The 22,981-nt window shown below is 49.6% G+C and overlaps 2 protein-coding genes across 2 annotated transcripts; both read left to right on the top strand.

Moving 5' to 3' along the window:
* Positions 1-2,472: 2,472 nt before the first annotated feature.
* LOC125107020 (polycystic kidney disease and receptor for egg jelly-related protein-like) lies at positions 2,473-21,210 on the top strand (the record flags this gene model as incomplete). Its single annotated transcript, XM_047741580.1, is given in 4 exon segments — positions 2,473-2,860; positions 2,863-8,358; positions 8,361-9,095; positions 20,211-21,210. Coding segments are annotated over 3 exon segments (6,594 nt in total), but the record flags the coding sequence as incomplete, so codon positions are not given.
* PKDREJ (polycystin family receptor for egg jelly) lies at positions 13,262-20,217 on the top strand. Its single transcript, XM_047741338.1, is given in 3 exon segments — positions 13,262-19,093; positions 19,096-19,341; positions 19,343-20,217. Coding segments are annotated over 3 exon segments (6,879 nt in total). The 5' UTR covers positions 13,262-13,303; the 3' UTR covers positions 20,186-20,217.
* Positions 21,211-22,981: the final 1,771 nt, after the last annotated feature.

Here is a 22,981-nt window from a genome sequence, read left to right as displayed (position 1 = left end):
CTGAATGGCACTCACTACTAGAGCCTATAGAAGAAAATCTGCTACATGATCCCATTAGGTAATGCTGATTAATATGCAAATAATATGTTGCTCAGGAACTGATTCCAATGTAAATGCAAAAGAAACCAGAGACGGGAGGAAAAACGGAATTCAGATCAATGGGTGCCTCCACCCCCAGTGCTGAAGGTTTTCTCAAGGGTACATTGAGGCCTTGCACTGCCCCTACAGTGCTGTCCCCTTACTTGTGTGTGAGTACCACATGGGGGCGCTTGGTTATTTTTCTATCTTTTTGGATATCTAGATCTTTTATAATACTCCCATTCCCCTTTGCCTACCATCTGACTTCCTTGTTCTACCATGTCTGCAAAAATTCCCAGAGTTTTATGTGGTTGTCCCCACCAGAACACTGAACTTGCACTTGTCAAGGGCAGTAAAGGCCTTCCTGCTCCAAACCCAGTTGCTGCCTTGGCCACCTCTAGCATCTCCTCTTCCCGATCTTCATCTGCTCTGACCCAGCAGACCAAGATGCTCCTTTCATGAATCCCCCCTTACTTTGGTTTTCAAGATACCACACCCTCCTGCTTTCCCTCCCACCCCACTGCCTGTCTCTGTCCGCCTCGCCCCTAAGTACGGAAGGCGGCCAGAGTCTGTCTCCTTCTCCATCTGGGCCTCCTCCCTACATGCCTCCTATGACCCCAATCTGAGTTTTCAGCCCCGAAGTTTCCTATTGTCTTAGCTCAGACTGCTAAAACAAAATACCACGGTGGGGGAGGGGGGGCGGAGTGGGGCGGTGTCTGAACAGCAAGGATTTATTTCTCACAGCTCTGGAGCCCCACATCCAAGCTCAGGGTGTCAGCATGATCGGTTCACGGTAAGGGCCATCTCCTTTCCTTGCAGATGGCCGCCTTCTTCTGTCCTGACAATGGCCTATCCTTCGGGGTGCTGCACTCAGAGACAGAGGATAAGAAAAGAAAACCCTATGACATGTTGCCTTCAAAAGACCACTTTAATTATAAAGACATACGTAAGCTGAAAAGGAAATGAATGAAAAAAAGATACGGCATGGAGACAGTAAGCATAAGAAGGCTAGTGTGGCTATTTTATTTCATTTTCCAGTTTTATTCAGATACAATCAACATATCATCTGGCATTGAACATCAGGTGAAACAGACTTCCAAACAGAGATGATTACTAGAGGTAAACAGAAACATCTCATCACGAGACAAGGACCAATTCACGTGGACGTAACACAAGTGTGTATCCACCTAATAGAGCCTGAAAAGACATGAAGCAAAGATGGACAGAAAGAAAGGGTCAAAGACACAATTTCCCAGTCAGCACAGGAGAGAGTAACAGCCTCTCTCAGCGAGTGATAGAAAAACTAGAGAAAACCCAGGGAAGACATAGAAGATGAAACACTCGCGTACCAACTCTCTTGATCTAGTTGACCTCTGTAGGACAACCCACCCCATGACGGGAGACACAGCTTGTTTTTAGGGGCACGAGGACCATACAGACCACACTACTGTATGGGCTCTCAAGCAAGTCTCAGTCCATGCAAAGGCTCAAAAGCAGATGGAATGTGTTCTCTGACCACGACTGACTTAAGTTAGAAACCAGCATAACTGTAGGATTTCGCACAAGCTCCAAATACCGGGAAATTAAACAACCCATTTGAACTGATCGTTCAAAACCCAAACAGGGGCAAGTAGAAATAGTGTAAACTGAATGATAACAAAACTAGGCAAGTATGCAGGAGGCAGTTAAGCAGTGTTTGGTGGGACATTTACAGCATTAAATGCTTCTAGAGAAACGAAAAAGATCTAAAGACAAGGACTCGGGGTTTCATCCTAAACAAGTAGGAAAAGCAAATCAAGAAACCCAGACTCAGACCTCCCTGGGCTCTCAGCGAGGTCACAACACTGGTTTTTTGCCCAGTAAGGGGATGCCAGCCTGGGGGCCCTCTGCAGGCTGTTGGGAGCCTGGGCCCCTTTAATTCCATGAGCACTCCTGCTCTGAGGCCTACAGTGACAGGCAGGGGGAGGGGACACCGGAAGCCCACCCCATTCCAGGCTCCAGGGTCTTGACCCATGGCCCACGCCACCCGCACCCACCCCAGGCCACGAGCCCCCTGTGGCAGTTAGCCAGACCCCACCCTTGTGTTAGCGGCTCCCAGGCAGGCGGCGCCATGCGGCCCAGAACCCTGCTTCTAATGCTCCTCCTACTCTTGGGCCTGGACCTGGGCCTGGACCTGGGCCTGGGCCTGCGTCAAGGCTTCCTCCCGCGGGCCACCTTTCCTGGCAGGGCCCTGGCTGCCATCCCCGTCTCCCGGGCGACCGCCACACCAGAGTCCGGACCCTGCCGCCCTGATCCAGCCTCCCCACGCCGACCACCGCCAGCCTCCCGGACCCGCGGACCGGCCCTCGGAGACGCGGCCGAGCTGCGCGCTTGGAGGGCCGCCCCTGGCCTCGGGGAGCCGGCCGGCAGCGCCCGCGTCCGCCTGCGGCCCCGCGCGGCCCTGGCGGCGGCGTGATCCTGGCCGGTGGCGGCCGCCTCTGCCTGCCCCGCGGCCCCGAGCGCCCGCTCTGTGTCCTGCTGCGCGTCCTGCTGCGCGCGCACCTGGCCGCCGCGCCCGCGCTCGTGCACCTGCGGCTGTCTGCGCGCCGCGGCCGGCTGTCCCTGCTGTGGCGCGCGGCGCTGCCCCGCGCGCTCGGGCGCCCGGAGTGGACCTTCTGGCTCGTGCCGCTGCGGCCCGCCGGCCCTCGGCGCCCCCGCCGTTCCACCTCCGACCTGCCGGCCGCCGGGCCTCGCCCCTCTGCGGGCTTCGTGGCCCAAACGGAGTGTCCCACGGATGGGCCCACGCTGTTGTCCTGGAAGCTGTCAACTCGGATGGGCCTCAAGCCATCCAGTCTTCCGTGTCCTGCCAGGTATCCCCAGAAGAGCCCTGTGCGATCACCATGGTGAAGATCAACAGGAACAAAGATGGTGAACCCTTGGTGCTGACCAGGAAGATGGAGGCTACCCTCAGTGTATCCATTAAGCACAACTGCCCTAACACCACCTCAATTGTCCCAGAGTGGCACGTCTTTCCCGTGCGCTCCGTAAACAACATCCCGGACTGGAATGCACCTTTGAAAACACGGGACACCAGACTTGGGGTATCTCCACTACATTTGGAAATCCGCCCCAAAACCTTATCTTTCGGGGTGTATGCGTTCAGATTCACACTCAACATCTTCGATGCAAAAACAAAGGCACTTAAGACAAAAGGCTCAGATTTCATCTATGTCAACATCACTAGGAGCGATCTATTGGCAGTTATTCCTGGCAATCCCAATTTAGTAATCCAATTCACAAACAAGCTGGTTCTGGAAGGAAAGACGTCCTCTGATACAGATTCGGCCAACCCATCCGAGGGACTCCTTTTTTCTTGGTACTGTACCACGGATCCTAAAAACTACCAGGGACATAAAATCACAGTGATGAGCAACAGTGTCTGCACCCCAAAGCAGACTAATCTGAACTGGAAGGAGGCCTCTGGCCCTGTCCTCACACTTCAGCCAAGAACACTGAAAGGTGGAGGTGTGTATTTCTTCAGAATGGTGATCCGCAAGGGTGATAGGAAAGCCTATGTTGATAGAAAGGTACATGTGCTCAAAGGACCAGTCCCCAAAGCAAACATCTCGTGTATTGAAAACTGTGATGCCGTTTTGGGTATTTCAGCCAGATTTTCTTTGTTTCTCAATTGTATAAGTTGTTCAACTAGGCAAGATGCGTATAAATGGTCGATTCTGTCATCTCTGGGGGATGAGGTAAACTTTGATTGGGCGAAACACACCACAACAGGGAGGAATGGGGCTCATTTGTCTATAAAAGCTTTTGCTTTGAAGGATTTTCCTGAAGCTAAGTTTTGGGCTTCTGTGCATCTAGCAAGTTGGAGTGGCCATAACGTGGACTTGAAGCACCCCTTTGTTATCAACCATGTCCCTGAAACCGGAGAGTGCAGCATTAATCCAGCTACAGGAGTTGCCTTTGTTACCAAGTTTGTCATCCGGTGCTCTGATTTTAAGGATGAGAACATACCACTTACATACAAAATGGTAGTCTCTGATTTGTATGGTTTTGGTCAGATCAGTTCTATACAAAAGAACACCTTGGGGGCCATCCTGTATTTGGGGAATGAGTCCACATCGCCCCCTTCCTTTCTCCCTGTGGGTGTGTTGGCTAATCGTTATGCCATGAAGATATCTGTTCAGGTGTATGACTCTCTAGGAGCTTTTTCTCAGGCGACTTTGTACGCAACCGTACATGCCCCTACGGATAAAATCTCAGCAAAGGGTGTGCTCGATCGCTTATTCAATTTCACCATGGGACCAAATTCATTGCTATCTACTTTGCTTGACAGCCAGGAATTTCTACCTGCTGGTTATTTAATATATATAGCAGCTTCTGTTTTGAATAGCATGAAACCTGAATTAAGTTTGGAAGCTGACAAAGCCAGACTCCGGGAATACCTTGTCAACCAGACTTTCATTCTTCCCAATAGCACTTTGGTGGAAATTAGCCAGGTAGTCATGAGTGTCACTAAATTAACCCAGACGACTGCCGGATTCACTCGAATGGCTCAGAAACTGGCCACAGTGAGGATTTGGCTAGCAAATCGAGCCCTACAGCAGACTCGACAGAATGACGCACATGTTCACTCTGAAGAAATAGAAACTGTGAGCACTGGGATATTAACAACTTTGTCTAATATCTTGAAACTGACCGTTAGCTATGAAGTGGTTGACGAGCCTTTCTATCTGTTGGAATCATTAGCAGACACAGTATTGGAGGGTAAAGTGCCAGGGAACGAGACCACCACAATGACGGCCTCCAGCCTTAACGTGTATGTCAGGAAAACTGAAAGATGGGATGTTACCAATATCTTCAGGAATGAGAAAAGCAGTAGAAATTATTTTCATCCGACGCTAAATGTGAGCAGTATTCCTAGTTTACATGAAAATGCCCCGATTTCCACCATGTTTTGTGAGTTTGCAGATGATCCCTTTCCTTGGATGAATGATCAGGAAAGCTGTTCTGCAGAGGTGGTTGGATTCAGGATGACAGGAACCACACCTGACGGTGACGTGGTCGAGATCATGCCTGATGTAGCCGAAGTGTACATCGCCAGAAAAAACTTGAGCTTTGCAGCTTTTAACCTCACAGTGGGACCCGAGAGTGAGACCGAGGGAGCTGATGAGTCCTTGAAAAGGACGACAGGGAAGTTTAGGGTTGAGGTGGACAGCAGTGTCGTGAAGGAGTTGCTGGTCCACATTGAGACTGAAGTGACTGTGTTGTTCACGGTGTTGGTATACGCCGGCAATAAAATTACCCCCACTGCTCTGGTCGCCACATTCTTTGTGCCCCATGACATTCCTCCCATGGCCACCCATAGTGAGCTCTTCGGCTCAGCCTGTGCCGTTAGGGAGGCCCGTGTGGTTTGCCTTCCAGCGTCCCTGCTGCAAGTCATAGCTCAGCGAGGCGGCTCGTCTGAGTGCACCTTGATCATAGCTCTGCAGGCACCTCGTTTTGTCATGACAGCCAATGATAAGCTAGTGAGAATCGCTCTTTTCAGCGCTCACTGCCTAGACATGTATGGGATCCAGAGCGATTGGAGAGAAGATACCTGTGTTCTCGGAGAGAGGACCACGTGGCTAAGAGTGCACTGCATCTGCCAAAGCACGAGGAGGGTCCGGCGGCAGCTGGATCTAATAAAACAGGCCAGCAGGCACCTGCAAACCCACTTTCTGAAGGCCAATGTGATTGTGCTCCCTAATGCTGTGGACCTACGGTTGGAGGTCATCAAGAACGTTACCCACAACCCTGTGACGCTCTTAACTGTACTGTTCATTACGATGATGTTCATAATCCTAGCTTTCTGGGCTTTGCTGATGGATGGTAGGGATCGGTATCTTCGGCTACACGTGATAATTCTACTTGATAACGATCCTTATGATAAGGTGTGTTACCTCGTGACTGTTTTTACAGGAAGCCGATGTGGGGCCGGGACCAAGGCCGATGTCTTCATGCAACTTATGGGAACGGATGGTGCCAGCGATGTGCATTGTCTGAGCCATCCGTATTTTACAACCCTCTACCGCGGAGGCATCAACACTTTTCTCCTAACCACGAAAAGGGACTTGGGGGACATCCATTCCATTCGTGTGTGGCACAACAATGAGGGCAAATCCCCCAGCTGGTATCTAAGCAGAGTCAAGGTAGAAAATCTGTTCAGCCGACACATCTGGCTGTTTTTATGCCGGGAATGGCTTTGTATTGACACCTCCTTGGACAGAACATTTCGTGTTACCGACCCAGACCAGCCTATCAACAGAAAGGACTATTTCCTGATAGAATCAGCTTACAGGATGGGGAGAGATCACTCGTGGTTCTCTATTTTCTCCAACAATACTTCTAGGGCATTCAATCGGCTGCAGAGACTGTCCTGCTGTTTGGCGATGCTGATGGCCTCACTTCTGTGTAATATTATGTTCTTTAATCTCGACAGACCAGAAAATTTGGCTTCAGGAGAGGGGAGCTACGTCAGGTCAATGATGATAGGACTGGAAAGTGTGTTGGTTACGCTGCCTCTGCAAATATTGATCATTTTTCTCTTCACCTACTCCCAGAGGGAACCTCGTGTGACTCTAGAAAAGGTATCTCCCCGGAAGACTTCTTCCATGGAGCTAGAGAATCTATACTGGGAGGAATTTCTGAGAAGATGGTATGCTCGTGAGTCAGGGGACTCATCCATCAAGGGGGCTTTGGAGCCTCCAACTGGGAAAAGGCCTAGACTTCAAAAGACTGCCCAGGCGCTGTCTGCGACGCGGCACCAGCCTCAGAAGAAAGAGAGCAGGGACTCACCCATCCAGGCAACAAACATTAATGCCAGTAACGCAAACACAAATAACAATCAAAATGTTCCTTCTGGAGAGCTGCCATCCCATGCGGGTCCCACTCTGGAACTCAAGGAGAAGAGCAGTTTCGTTCTGCCTTCATGGTGCCTTCATATAGCGTGGCTGCTGGTTTTCGCCACGTCCATTCTATCTTCGTTCTTCATCATATTTTATGGGCTGACCTATGGCTATGAAAAGTCAATGGACTGGCTCTTTGCATCGTTTTGTTCATTCTGTCTGTCCATTTTTCTGGTGCAAACGTGTAGAATTATACTTCTGTCAGGCTTCAGATCAAGTTCTCCCAAGTATTGTAAAAACCTTTCATGGGAAAGCCAGTTCCGCTACACTGAGATCGAGCTACAGAGCACACTGAGCCCAGAAGAAATGGAAAGGCGACACCAGCAGATCATGGAGCTCCGAAGATCGAGGATGTACCAGCCCCTCACCGAAGATGAAATCCTAATATTCAAGAGGAAGAGGGCAATTAAGAGGAGGGCTTTCCTGATCCTGTGTTCCGTTCTGACTCACTTCATCTTTCTAGCCCTCCTGTTGAGGCTCGTCGCCCTCCTGCGTCACACGGACAGCTTTCACTATAACCAGTTTGTTCGCGATCGGTTCTCTGTGGATCTCGGCTCGGTGACCAAGCTGGAGGATATCTACAGGTGGCTGAACAGCGTGCTGGTGCCCCTGGTCCACAATGACCCGAATCCAGCCTTTCTGCCCGACAGCTCCTCTAAAATCCTGGGGCTTCCGCTGCTGAGGCAGGTGAGGGCAAGACCTGGCGATAAACTCTGCCTGCCTGCCAACTTTGCCCAAACCAGCATGGGAAGAGAAATCCATTGTCATCCCAGCTATGGTACTGACCCGGAAGACACCAGAAGCTACTCTAGCCTTTGGAACAGAGTTCTCAAGAGGCCTGAGGATAAGAATACCAATGGGTTTACTCACAAGCCTCCAGAGAAGATCTGGGGGTATGTCTCCCACGGACTCTTACACACCTACGGGTCGGGAGGCTATGCGTTCTATTTTTTCCCAGAACAGCAGCCTTTTAATTCCACCGTGAGGCTCAGGGAACTCCAGAGCAGCGAGTGGCTTGATGAGAAGACGTGGGCCGTGATTCTGGAGCTGACCACCTTCAACCCAGACGTCAGTCTGTTCTGTAGCATTTCTGTCGTTTTCGAGGCGTCTCAGTTAGGGGTTGTGAACACGAGCTTATCCGTGCACTCCTTCTCGCTTGCTGATTTCAACAGGGAGACTTCCGCAGAAACCTACTTGTACGTGGCCATTCTCATTTTTTTTTTAGCCTATGTGGTCGATGAGGGTTATATCATCATGCAAGAAAGGGCCTCGTACGTGAGAAGTGTGTATAATCTGCTCAACTTTGCTCTAAAATGCATATTTACTGTGCTGATTGTGCTCTTCTTAGGAAGCACTTCTTGGCCACTGGCATAATTCGCTTTTACTTGTCGCACCCTGAGGACTTCATTCCGTTTCATGCAGTTTCTCAAGTAGATCACGCCATGAGGATCATTTTGGGTTTCCTGTTATTTCTGACCATTTTGAAGACCCTCAGGTATTCCAGAATCTTCTATGATGTGCGTCTGGCTCAGAGGGCCATTCAGGCGGCCCTTCCCGGCATCTGCCACATGGCCCTGGTGGTGTCCGTGTACTTTTTTGTGTACATGGCATTTGGCTACCTGGTGTTTGGTCAACACGAGTGGAACTACAGTAACCTGATTCATGCTACGCAGACGATATTCTCCTATTGCGTTTCAGCATTTCAGAACACCGAGTTCTCCAACAGGGTTCTGGGGGTCCTGTTCCTCTCTTCTTTCGTGCTGGTTATGATCTGCGTATTGATCAACTTAGTTCGGTCAGTGATGTTGTCTACCTATAAGAAAATGAAGCAGCCCGTGTATGAGGAACCCTCAGACGAAGCGGAAGCAATGACCTATCTGTGTCGCAAGCTAAGAGCAATGTTTAGGTTTCTGACCTTCCAACCCAGGGACAAAGATGAACCAGACTTCTTTGTCAACATGCTGTATGGGCAGCCAGAGAAGAACAGCCGGCGGTATCTGGGGCTGAAGACCAGAAACATCAAAGGGAAGAAAATGGTTTATCTTGTTGTGTGATGAGTGACAGGGTCAAGACCCACAGGCAAGAGTCCCCCTAGATGCTTGTTCTCCGGATGTAAGGAATGTTCAATGGCTCAGCAGTGCTCTCTTCTCGTGTCCTGCAAAATGCACACCCCTACACTCAGAAGTGTCTCCACCTTTGGCCTCTACTCCTGAGTGTTGGGGTGTAGGGCAGGTCTCCAGCTTGGGAGCCGGAGGCTGATTTCTCTCTAGAGGGAACTCGGTGTCCTTGGAACCCATAACTGTTTAGAGTAGTAGAGACCCGGAGTTGGGTAGAGAGCTCTAAAGGGTCCCCACTCTACTTCTCTAGGGCAGAGCATTCGCTCCTGCGACTGTCTCCTCCGGGGCTGGGGGTCAGGAGTTTCTGGGTCCCTCGGTCGCTCTTGGGGATCCCCTTGCAGAGCAGAGCTGGGAAAATCCTCTCAAACCTTGACTTCCCCTCCACACCCCACCCCTCATCATCCAGCTGGGCCAGGGCTCGAGGGGCTGTGTACCAACATCAGGATCTCTCTTTCTGTTTTCGAATTTAGGGATTGGACCTGAAGGTCAGGAGTCTGAGCTTCCCATCTACTCCTGAGGGCTACTGCCAGTTAAAGCTGTGAAATGTAATAACATTTTCTGGCCATTAGACATGAATTTTGTACAACAGCAAAAAGGTGTGTGTGTGTGTGTGTGTGTGTTAGTGGGGGGAGTGGGTTCATATCGAAAGATAGTAAGTGTTCTCTATATTGGCTCTAAGAATTTGTGCATCCAGGTCTTGGGCTTTGGGTAATTTACAGCATGGTGGATTATTGCAGAATAATAAAGAAAATGTGGTTTATTGTTTAAGAACAATATGGCTCACAACTCTTACAGTTCTGCTCAGAAGCATGTTCATTTATGTAGATGCCACTTTAAGCTTTGTCGGAATTAAATGTGAGATTGCTCCTGTGAGACTTGCCGTGATATCTGTGTGAGGGGTGTATGTACGGGTGGATCCTGCCTTCCCCATGAAGAGCCAGTGAAGGGGGACAACCCAGGCAGCTGGGAGACAACTTTGTCCCAAGGCTTTGTTATTCACTGGGTGCCCCTGTGGTCCTGAGCTGTGCTGGAACGGCTCACAGACATGTATGTGTTTCCATGCCACTCACACAAGAGTGCCTGAAGGTCAGATTTGGATTTTCTTCTCTTTTTTAGGATATTATTGACTTGAAAGTGAGAGCGAGAGAGCAAGAGAGAGACAGTAGGGCAGAGGGAGAAGCAGAATCCCCATTGAGCACGGAGCAGGAAGCAGGCCTAGATCCCAGGATGGATCATGACCTGAGTGGAAGACAGAACCTAACTGACTGAGCCACCCACATGTCCTTCTCTTTTTATCTGTAAATATGTGGTTTCTTTGGGAATCCACTTAAAAAATACTTTGAGATATTGCTAATCCTTTGGATTGGTTTTCTTCTTTTTTTTTTTTTAAAGATTTTATTTATTTATTTGACAGAGAGAAATCACAAGTAGTCAGAGAGGCAGGCAGAGAGAGAGAGGAGGAAGCAGGCTTCCCGCTGAGCAGAAAGCCTGACGTGGGGCTTGAACCCAGGACCTGGGATCATGACCTGAGCTGAAGGCAGCGGCTTAACCCACTGAGCCACCCAGGTGCCCCTGGATTGGTTTTCTTCTTATATTAAAATGGTAGAGAGCTCAAATTCAAAATTAACTTTATTTTCTGCCAAAGACCATGATTTGCTCTTTCAGTATTTCCCGTAGCTCTCATAGTCCATCTCCTAACTTGTGTAGCCTGTCTTAGGGCTTGAACAGTATTCTAGAGACAAGGTCATGTATCTGAGTGGTTATAGGTCATACATGAAAAGCTTCATCCAGATGGTCCATCTTTGGGCAGACACAGAAAATAAAGCCCGCAGTATATAATCGTGGCTGTGATCCAAGGAATGCTCTTGCTGGGAGCACCCAGAGGTCCTATCTGCTAGTAAGAAAATCAGAGTGTTTCCTCAGCTCCCCTCCGTCCACGTCCCAGAATCGGTGTTATTCCCACCGATTTATACTAAAATGCCTTGTATCTTCCTTAATTCTCAGTTGAGAAGGAGAAGGAGGAAGGCCCAGCCCCCAGGCATTTTGGCTTCAGGGGCAGCACAGTGCTTGGCATATGTAGGGGCCGAGGGGCCTGGAGAGGGGCACCTTGGGGAGGCACGAGGGAAGAGCGGGTCTGAGACTGGGGCGTGGGACCCCGCGGGCCAGAGGGTCCTCTGGAAACTGGAGCAGGGCAGGATCCGGAGGGCTGGGTCACTGGGGCACGGATCTCCAAAGGAGTCACCGGCCACATTGGGAACAGCACAATGACATGTCTGCAGGACACACCACGTTAAAGTGTCCACGGGGAAGGACAGGGCTCCTTTTGAACCTATCTTGACTGTTACCTGGGGTGGACACAGACACTCTTGCCTCTGGCGCTGGCCCAGGCCTGGGGACTCCTGTCCCAAAGTGTGTGTGTGTAGGGGGGCAGAGGAAATCAGCCTAGGAACAGGGGGGGCTCCAGGTTCCTCTTCCTCATCTTCAGCTGCTCTGACCCATCAGGCCACACTGAGTCTTTCCTGAATCCCCTCTTTCCTTGGCTTCCAGGACACCACACCCTCCTACTCTCCATCTTGACCCACTGCCTGTCTCTGTCCGCCTCTCCTCTAAGTACCGGAGACAACCAGAGTCTGTCTCCTTCTCCATCTGGGCCTCCTCCCTACATGCCTCCTATGACCCCAATCTGAGTTTTCAGCCCCGAAGTTTCCTATTGTCTTAGCTCAGACTGCTAAAACAAAATACCACGGTGGGGGAGGGGGGGCGGAGTGGGGCGGTGTCTGAACAGCAAGGATTTATTTCTCACAGCTCTGGAGCCCCACATCCAAGCTCAGGGTGTCAGCATGATCGGTTCTCGGTAAGGGCCATCTCCTTTCCTTGCAGATGGCCGCCTTCTTCTGTCCTGACAATGGCCTATCCTTCGGGGTGCTGCACTCAGAGACAGAGGATAAGAAAAGAAAACCCTATGACATGTTGCCTTCAAAAGACCACTTTAATTATAAAGACATACGTAAGCTGAAAAGGAAATGAGTGAAAAAAGATACGGCATGGAGACAGTAAGCATAAGAAGGCTAGTGTGGCTATTTTATTTCATTTTCCAGTTTTATTCAGATACAATCAACACATCATCTGGCATTGAACATCAGGTGAAACAGACTTCCAAACAGAGATGATTACTAGAGGTAAACAGAAACATCTCATCACGAGACAAGGACCAATTCACGTGGACGTAACACAAGTGTGTATCCACCTAATAGAGCCTGAAAAGACATGAAGCAAAGATGGACAGAAAGAAAGGGTCAAAGACACAATTTCCCAGTCAGCACAGGAGAGAGTAACAGCCTCTCTCAGCGAGTGGTAGAAAAACTAGAGAAAACCCAGGGAAGACATAGAAGATGAAACACTCGCGTACCAACTCTCTTGATCTAGTTGACCTCTGTAGGACAACCCACCCCATGACGGGAGACACAGCTTGTTTTTAGGGGCACGAGGACCATACAGACCACACTACTGTATGGGCTCTCAAGCAAGTCTCAGTCCATGCAAAGGCTCAAAAGCAGATGGAATGTGTTCTCTGACCACGACTGACTTAAGTTAGAAACCAGCATAACTGTAGGATTTCGCACAAGCTCCAAATACCGGGAAATTAAACAACCCATTTGAACTGATCGTTCAAAACCCAAACAGGGGCAAGTAGAAATAGTGTAAACTGAATGATAACAAAACTAGGCAAGTATGCAGGAGGCAGTTAAGCAGTGTTTGGTGGGACATTTACCAGCATTAAATGCTTCTAGAGAAACGAAAAAGATCTAAAGACAAGGACTCGGGGTTTCATCCTAAACAAGTAGGAAAAGCAAATCAAGAAACCCAGACTCAGACCTCCCTGGGCTCTCAGCGAGGTCACAACACTGGTTTTTTGCCCAGTAAGGGGATGCAGCCTGGGGGCCCTCTGCAGGCTGTTGGGAGCCTGGGCCCCTTTAATTCCATGAGCACTCCTGCTCTGAGGCCTACAGTGACAGGCAGGGGGAGGGGACACCGGAAGCCCACCCCATTCCAGGCTCCAGGGTCTTGACCATGGCCCACGCCACCCGCACCCACCCCAGGCCACGAGCCCCCTGTGGCAGTTAGCCAGACCCCCACCCTTGTGTTAGCGGCTCCCAGGCAGGCGGCGCCATGCGGCCCAGAACCCTGCTTCTAATGCTCCTCCTACTCTTGGGCCTGGACCTGGGCCTGGACCTGGGCCTGGGCCTGCGTCAAGGCTTCCTCCCGCGGGCCACCTTTCCTGGCAGGGCCCTGGCTGCCATCCCCGTCTCCCGGGCGACCGCCACACCAGAGTCCGGACCCTGCCGCCCTGATCCAGCCTCCCCACGCCGACCACCGCCAGCCTCCCGGACCCGCGGACCGGCCCTCGGAGACGCGGCCGAGCTGCGCGCTTGGAGGGCCGCCCCTGGCCTCGGGGAGCCGGCCGGCAGCGCCCGCGTCCGCCTGCGGCCCCGCGCGGCCCCTGGCGGCGGCGTGATCCTGGCCGGTGGCGGCCGCCTCTGCCTGCCCCGCGGCCCCGAGCGCCCGCTCTGTGTCCTGCTGCGCGTCCTGCTGCGCGCGCACCTGGCCGCCGCGCCCGCGCTCGTGCACCTGCGGCTGTCTGCGCGCCGCGGCCGGCTGTCCCTGCTGTGGCGCGCGGCGCTGCCCCGCGCGCTCGGGCGCCCGGAGTGGACCTTCTGGCTCGTGCCGCTGCGGCCCGCCGGCCCTCGGCGCCCCCGCCGTTCCACCTCCGACCTGCCGGCCGCCGGGCCTCGCCCCTCTGCGGGCTTCGTGGCCCAAACGGAGTGTCCCACGGATGGGCCCACGCCTGTTGTCCTGGAAGCTGTCAACTCGGATGGGCCTCAAGCCATCCAGTCTTCCGTGTCCTGCCAGGTATCCCCAGAAGAGCCCTGTGCGATCACCATGGTGAAGATCAACAGGAACAAAGATGGTGAACCCTTGGTGCTGACCAGGAAGATGGAGGCTACCCTCAATGCTACCTACAAGTACAACTGTCCATACTCCACCTTAATTGTTTCGTACTGGCAGGTGTTTTCCGTGCCTTCGGTAAATGATCTGCCCCGGTGGTACAGACCATTGGATATACCAATCTCAAAATCAGGGAGGGCGCCAACATTTCTGCATATCCCTCCAAAATCTTTAACTTGGGGGGTGTATGTGATGAGATTCGTAGTCGACATCTATGCGAATCGAAATTGGCCTCAGGCCTCAGCCTCAGATTTCATGTATGTCAGCATCGTTAGAAGTGACCTAGAAGCAGTTATTCTTGGGGGTCCCAACATAACAATCAAATTCACAGATCAGCTGGTTCTGGATGGAACGGGGTCGTCTGATCCAGATTCGGACAGCCCTTCGGAGGGACTCCTCTTTTCTTGGTACTGTACCACGGATCCGAAAAACTACCAGGGACATAAAATCACAGTGATGAGCAACAGTGTCTGCACCCCAAAGCAGACTAATCTGAACTGGAAGGAGGCCTCTGGCCCTGTCCTCACACTTCAGCCAAGAACACTGAAAGGTGGAGGTGTGTATTTCTTCAGAATGGTGATCCGCAAGGGTGATAGGAAAGCCTATGTTGATAGAAAGGTACATGTGCTCAAAGGACCAGTCCCCAAAGCAAACATCTCGTGTATTGAAAACTGTGATGCCGTTTTGGGTATTTCAGCCAGATTTTCTTTGTTTCTCAATTGTACAAGTTGTTCAACTAGGCAAGATGCGTATAAATGGTCGATTCTGTCATCTCTGGGGGATGAGGTAAACTTTGATTGGGCGAAACACACCACAACAGGGAGGAATGGGGCTCATTTGTCTATAAAAGCTTTTGCTTTGAAGGATTTTCCTGAAGCTAAGTTTTGGGCTTCTGTGCATCTAGCAAGTTGGAGTGGCCATAACGTGGACTTGAAGCACCCCTTTATTATTAACTATGTCCCTCAAATCGGAGAGTGCAGCATTAATCCAGCTACAGGAGTTGCCTTTGTTACCAGGTTTGTCATCCGGTGTTCTGATTTTAAGGATAAGAACTTCCCTCTTACATACAAAATGGTAGTCTCTGATTTGTATGGTTTTGGTCAGATCAGTTCTGTAAAAGAGAACACCTTGGGGGCCATCCTGTATTTGGGGAATGAGTCCACATCGCCCCCTTCCTTTCTCCCTGTGGGTGTGTTGGCTAATCGTTATGCCATGAAGATATCTGTTCAGGTGTATGACTCTCTAGGAGCTTTTTCTCAGGCGACTTTGTACGCAACCGTACATGCCCCTACGGATAAAATCTCGGCAAAGGGTGTGCTCGATCGCTTATTCAATTTCACCATGGGACCAAATTCATCGCTATCTACTTTGCTTGACAGCCAGGAATTTCTACCTGCTGGTTATTTAATATATATAGCAGCTTCTGTTTTGAATAGCATGAAACCTGAATTAAGTTTGGAACCTGACAAAGCCAGACTCCGGGAATACCTTGTCAACCAGACTTTCATTCTTCCCAATAGCACTTTGGTGGAAATTAGCCAGGTAGTCATGAGTGTCACTAAATTAACCCAGACGACTGCCGGATTCACTCGAATGGCTCAGAAACTGGCCACAGTGAGGATTTGGCTAGCAAATCGAGCCCTACAGCAGACTCGACAGAATGACGCACATGTTCACTCTGAAGAAATAGAAACTGTGAGCACTGGGATATTAACAACTTTGTCTAATATCTTGAAACTGACCGTTAGCTATGAAGTGGTTGACGAGCCTTTCTATCTGTTGGAATCATTAGCAGACACAGTATTGGAGGGTAAAGTGCCAGGGAACGAGACCACCACAATGACGGCCTCCAGCCTTAACGTGTATGTCAGGAAAACTGAAAGATGGGATGTTACCGATATCTTCAGGAATGAGAAAAGCAGTCGAAATTATTTTCATCCGACGCTAAATGTGAGCAGTATTCCTAGTTTACATGAAAATGCCCCGATTTCCACCATGTTTTGTGAGTTTGCAGATGATCCCTTTCCTTGGATGAATGATCAGGAAAGCTGTTCTGCAGAGGTGGTTGGATTCAGGATGACAGGAACCACACCTGACGGTGACGTGGTCGAGATCATGCCTGATGTAGCAGAAGTGTACATCGCCAGAAAAAACTTGAGCTTTGCAGCTTTTAACCTCACAGTGGGACCCGAGAGTGAGACCGAGGGAGATGATAAGCCCTTGAAAAGGACGACAGGGGAGTTTAGGGTTGAGGTGGACAGCAGTGTCGTGAAGGAGTTGCTGGTCCACATTGTGACCGAAGTGACCGTGTTGTTCACGGTGTTGGTGTATGCTGGCAGTGAAATTACCCCCACTGCTCTGGTCGCCACCTTCCTTGTGCCCCATGACATCCCTCCCATGACCAACCAGAGTGACCTGTTTGACTCAGCCTGTGCCGTTAGGGAGGCCCGTGTGGTTTGCCTTCCAGCGTCCCTGCTGCAAGTCATAGCTCAGCGAGGCGGCTCGTCTGAGTGCACCTTGATCATAGCTCTGCAGGCACCTCGTTTTGTCATGACAGCCAATGATAAGCTAGTGAGAATCGCTCTTTTCAGCACTCACTGCCTAGACATGTATGGGATCCAGAGCGATTGGAGAGAAGATACCTGTGTTCTCGGAGAGAGGACCACGTGGCTAAGAGTGCACTGCATCTGCCAAAGCACGAGGAGGGTCCGGCGGCAGCTGGATCTAATAAAACAGGCCAGCAGGCACCTGCAAACCCACTTTCTGAAGGCCAATGTGATTGTGATCCCCAATGCTGTAGATCTACGGTTGGAGGTCATCACAAGTGTTACCCGCAACTATGTGACGCTCTTCACTGTACTTTTCATTATGCTGATGTACATAATCCTAGCTTTCTGGGCTTTGCTGAGAGATGAAACGGATCGGTATCTTCGGCTACACGTGATAATTCTACTTGATAACGATCCTTATGACAAGGTGTGTTACCTCGTGACTGTTTTTACAGGAAGCCGATGTGGGGCCGGGACCAGGGCTGATGTCTTCATGCAACTTATGGGAACGGATGGTGCCAGCGATGTGCATTGTCTGAGCCATCCGTATTTTACAACCCTCTACCGCGGAGGCATCAACACTTTTCTCCTAACCACGAAAAGGGACTTGGGGGACATCCATTCCATTCGTGTGTGGCACAACAATGAGGGCAAATCCCCCAGCTGGTATCTAAGCAGAGTCAAGGTAGAAAATCTGTTCAGCCGACACATCTGGCTGTTTTTATGCCGGGAATGGCTTTGTATTGACACCTCCTTGGACAGAACATTTCGTGTTACCGACCCAGACCAGCCTATCAACAGAAAGGACTATTTCCTGATAGAATCAGCTTACAGGATGGGGAGAGATCACCTGTGGTTCTCTATTTTCTCCACTATCATTGATAGCCCATTCAATCGGCTGCAGAGACTGTCCTGCTGTTTGGCGATGCTGATGGCCTCACTTCTGTGTAATATTATGTTCTTTAATCTCGACAGACCAGAAAATTTGGCTTCAGGAGAGGGGAGCTACGTCAGGTCAATGATGATAGGACTGGAAAGTGTGTTGGTTACGCTGCCTCTGCAAATATTGATCATTTTTCTCTTCACCTACTCCCAGAGGGAACCTCGTGTGACTCTAGAAACGGTATCTCCCCGGCATGATTCCTTGGAGCAAGAACACGCACACTGGGAGGAATTTCTGAAAAAGTGGCACGTTGAGGAAAGTGTGCATGCACCCACCAAGGAGGCTTCGGAGCCTCCAACTGGGAAAAGACCTAGACCTACGAAGACTGCCAAGGCGCTCACTACGACAGGGCGCCAGCAAAAGAAAGGACAGAGCATGGTCACACACATGCAGGGACAAAATAAAAATGCCAGTAACGCAAACACAAATAACAGTCAGTTTGTTGCTTCTACAGAGCCTTCTTCCCAAGCAGGTCCTGTCGAACTCAAGGAGAAGAGCAGGGTCATTCTGCCTCCATGTTGCCTTTATGTAGGGTGGTTCTTGGTTTTCGTCACATCCAGTATATCTTCGTTCTTCATCATATTTTATGGACTGAATTATAGCTATGAAAAGTCAATGGACTGGCTCCTTGCATCGTTTTGTTCATTCTGTCTGTCTGTTTTGCTGGTCCAGCCATGTAATATTATACTCTTGTCAGGCTTCAGAGCTGTTAGGCCCAAGTATTGTAAAAACCTTTCATGGACAAGCAAGTACCGCTATATTGAGATCGAGCTTCATGGCACGATGAACCGAGAAGAAAGGAAAAGGCGACACCAGCAGATCATGGAGCTCCGAAGATCGAGGATGTACCAGCCCCTCACCAAAGACGAAATCCTAATATTCAAGAGGAAGAGGGCAATTAAGAAGAGGGCTTTCCTGTTCCTGTGTTACGTTCTGACTCACTTCATCTTTCTAGCCCTCCTGTTGAGGCTCGTCGCCCTCCTGCGTCACACGGACAGCTTTCACTATAACCAGTTTGTTCGCGATCGGTTCTCTGTGGATCTCGGCTCGGTGACCAAGCTGGAGGATATCTACAGGTGGCTGAACAGCGTGCTGGTGCCCCTGGTCCACAATGACCCGAATCCAGCCTTTCTGCCCGACAGCTCCTCTAAAATCCTGGGGCTTCCGCTGCTGAGGCAGGTGAGGGCAAGACCTGGCGATAAACTCTGCCTGCCTGCCAACTTTGCCCAAACCAGCATGGGAAGAGAAATCCATTGTCATCCCAGCTATGGTACTGACCCGGAAGACACCAGAAGCTACTCTAGCCTTTGGAACAGAGTTCTCAAGAGGCCTGAGGATAAGAATACCAATGGGTTTACTCACAAGCCTCCAGAGAAGATCTGGGGGTATGTCTCCCACGGACTCTTACACACCTACGGGTCGGGAGGCTATGCGTTCTATTTTTTCCCAGAACAGCAGCAGCCTTTAATTCCACCGTGAGGCTCAGGGAACTCCAGAGCAGCGAGTGGCTTGATGAGAAGACGTGGGCCGTGATTCTGGAGCTGACCACCTTCAACCCAGACGTCAGTCTGTTCTGTAGCATTTCTGTCGTTTTCGAGGCGTCTCAGTTAGGGGTTGTGAACACGAGCTTATCCGTGCACTCCTTCTCGCTTGCTGATTTCAACAGGGAGACTTCCGCAGAAACCTACTTGTACGTGGCCATTCTCATTTTTTTTTTTAGCCTATGTGGTCGATGAGGGTTATATCATCATGCAAGAAAGGGCCTCGTACGTGAGAAGTGTGTATAATCTGCTCAACTTTGCTCTAAAATGCATATTTACTGTGCTGATTGTGCTCTTCTTTAGGAAGCACTTCTTGGCCACTGGCATAATTCGCTTTTACTTGTCGCACCCTGAGGACTTCATTCCGTTTCATGCAGTTTCTCAAGTAGATCACGCCATGAGGATCATTTTGGGTTTCCTGTTATTTCTGACCATTTTGAAGACCCTCAGGTATTCCAGAATCTTCTATGATGTGCGTCTGGCTCAGAGGGCCATTCAGGCGGCCCTTCCCGGCATCTGCCACATGGCCCTGGTGGTGTCCGTGTACTTTTTTGTGTACATGGCATTTGGCTACCTGGTGTTTGGTCAACACGAGTGGAACTACAGTAACCTGATTCATGCTACGCAGACGATATTCTCCTATTGCGTTTCAGCATTTCAGAACACCGAGTTCTCCAACAACAGGGTTCTGGGGGTCCTGTTCCTCTCATCCTTCATGCTGGTGATGATCTGTATATTGATCAACTTGTTTCAGGCAGTGATTTTGTCCGCCTATGAGGAAATGAAGCAGCCCGTGTATGAGGAACCCTCAGACGAAGCGGAAGCAATGACCTATCTGTGTCGCAAGCTAAGAGCAATGTTTAGGTTTTTGACCTTCCAACCCAGGGACAAAGATGAACCAGAGTTCTTTGTCAACATGCTGTATGGGCAGCCAGAGAAGAACAGCCGGCGGTATCTAGGGCTGAAGACCAGAAACATCAAAGGGAAGAAAATGGTTTATCTTGTTGTGTGATGAGTGACAGAGTCAAGACCCACAGGCAAGACACCCACCCCTGCCCCGATGTTGTTTCTCCAGATGTAAGGAATGTTCAATGGCTCAGCAGTGCTCTCTTCTCGTGTCCTGCAAAATGCACACCCCTACATTCAGAAGTGTCTCCACCTTTGGCCTCTACTCCTGAGTGTTGGGGTGTAGGGCAGGTCTCCAGCTGGGAGCCAAGGCCGATGTACCTCTAGAGGGGAACTCAGTGTCCTTGGAGCCCATAGCAGTTTAGAGTAGTAGAGACCCGGAGTTGGGGGAGAGAGAGCTATAGGGTCCCTACCGTACCCCTCTAGGGCAGAGCATTCTCTTGCTGTGACTGTGTCCCCTGGGCTGGGAGCCAAGAGTTTGTGGCTCTCTTAGTCCCTCTGTGGGTTCCCTTTGTAGACCAGGCCTGGGAAACCCAACCCAACACCCCATCCTCCCCATCCCACCTCCCCCCCCCAAACATTCAGCTTGGCCAGGTCTAGAGATGTGCCGAGATCAGGATCTGTTTTCCAGCTTTTGAATTTAGGGATTGGACCTGAAGGTCAGGAGTCTGAGCTTCCCATCTACTCCTGAGGGCTACTGCCAGTTAAAGCTGTAAAATGTAATATATTTTCTGGCCATTAGACATGAATTTTGTTCAACAGCAAAGAGGGGTGTGTGTGTGTGTGTGTGTGTGTGTGTGTGTGTGTTTGTCTGGGGCAGTGGGCTCACACCGAAAGATAGTAAGTGTTCTCTATATTGACTGTAAGAATTTGTCCATCCAGGTCTTGGGCTTTGGGTAATTTACAGCATGGTGGATTATTGCAGAATAATAAAGAAAATGTGGTTTATTGTTTAAGAGCAATATGGCTCACAACTCTTACAGTTCTGCTCAGAAGCATGTTCATTTATGTAGATGCCACTTTAAGCTTTATCGGAATTAAATGTGAGATTTCTCCTATGAGACTTGCCGTGATTTCTGCGTGAGGGGTGTACGTACAGGTGGATCCTGCCTTCCCCATGGAGAGCCAGTGAAGGGGGACAACCCAATAAGCTGGGAACAACTTTGTCCCAAGCCCTTGTTACTCACTCAGTGGCCCTGTGGTCCTGAGCTGTGCTGGAATGGCTCACAGACATGCGCATGAGCTTCCATGCCACTCACAGAAGAGTGCCTGAAGGTCAGATTTGGATTTCTTTCTTTCTTTCTTTCTTTTTTAGGATATTATGGATTTGAAAGAGAGGAAGAGAGTGAGGAGGGGCAGAGGGAGAAGTAGAATCCCCATTGAGCATGGAGCAGGAAACAGGTCTAGATCCCAGGATGGATCATGATCTGAGTAGAAGACAGAGCCTAACTGACTAAGCCACCCACATGTCCTTCTCTTTTTATCTGTAAATATGTGGTTTCTTGTGAAACCATTTAAAAAATATTTTGAGATATTGCTAATCCTTTGGATTGGTTTTATTCTTATATTACAAATTGTAGAGAGCTCAAATTTAAAATTAACTTTTATTTTCTAACAAAGACCACGATTTGCTCTTTTAGTATTTCCCTTTTCTTATTTTTTTAATAAACATATAATGTATTATTAGCCCCAGGAGTACAGATCTGTGAATTGCCAGGTTTATATGCACATACCCTCCCTAATGTCCATAACCCCACCACCCTCTCCTGACTCCCTTCTCCCTAGCAACCCTCAGTTTGTTTTGTGAGATTAAGAGTCTATCATGGTTTGTCTCCCTCCAGATATCATCTTGTTTCATTTATTCTTTTCCTACCCCCAACCCCCCCTCCACATTGCGTCTCCACTTCCTCATATCAGGGAGGTCATATGATAGTTGTTTTTCTCCAATTGACTTACTTCGCTAAGCATAACACCCTCTGGTTCCATCCACCTCATCACAAATGGCAAGATTTCATTTTTTGATGGCTGCATAGTATTCCATTGTATATATATACCACATCTTCTTTATCCGTTTTCTGTTGATGGACATATAGGTTCTTTCCATAGTTTGGCCTTTGTGGACATTGTTGCTATAAACATTCGGCAGCATGTGCCCCTTCAGATCACTACGTTTGTATCTTTAGGGTAAATACCCAGTAGTGCAATTGCTGGGTCATAGGGTAGCTCTATTTTCCAACTTTTTGAGGAACCTCCATGCTGTTTTCCAGAGTGGTTGCACCAGCTTGCATTTCCCACCAACAATGCAGGAGGGTTGCCCTTTCTCCCCATCCTCGCCAGCATCTGTCATTTCCTGACTTGTTAATTTTAGCCATTCTGACTGGTGTGAGGTGGGATCTCATTGTGATTTCGATTTGTATTTCCCTGATGCCGAGTGATGTGGAGTATTTTTTCATGTGTCTGTTGGCCATGTGGATGTCTTCTTTGCAGAAATGTCTGTTCATGTCCTCTGCCCATTTCTTGATTGGATTATTAGTTCTTTGGGTGTTGAGTTTGCTAAGCTCTTTATAGATTTTGGATACTAGCCCTTTATCTGATATGTCATTTGCAAGTATCTTTTCCCATTCTGTCAGTTGTCTTTTGGTTTTGTTAACTGTTTTCTTTGCTGAGCAAAAGCTTTTGATCTTGAGGAAATCCCAATAGTTCATTTTTGCCCTTGCTTCCCTTGCCTTTGGCGATGTTTCTAGGAAGAAGTTGCTGTGGCTGAGGTCAAAGAGCTTGCTGCTTGTGTTCTCCTCAAGGATTTTGATGGATTCTTTTCTCACATTGAGGTCCTTCATCCATTTTGAGTCTATTTTCATGTGTGGTGTAAGGAAATGGTCCAGTTTCATTTTTCTGCATGTGG

Source organism: Lutra lutra, chromosome 8 (genome assembly GCF_902655055.1).
Source record: "Lutra lutra chromosome 8, mLutLut1.2, whole genome shotgun sequence".
In the NCBI taxonomy this organism is placed as follows: Eukaryota; Metazoa; Chordata; class Mammalia; order Carnivora; family Mustelidae; genus Lutra; species Lutra lutra.
This window is presented reverse-complemented; position numbering and strand designations above follow the sequence as displayed.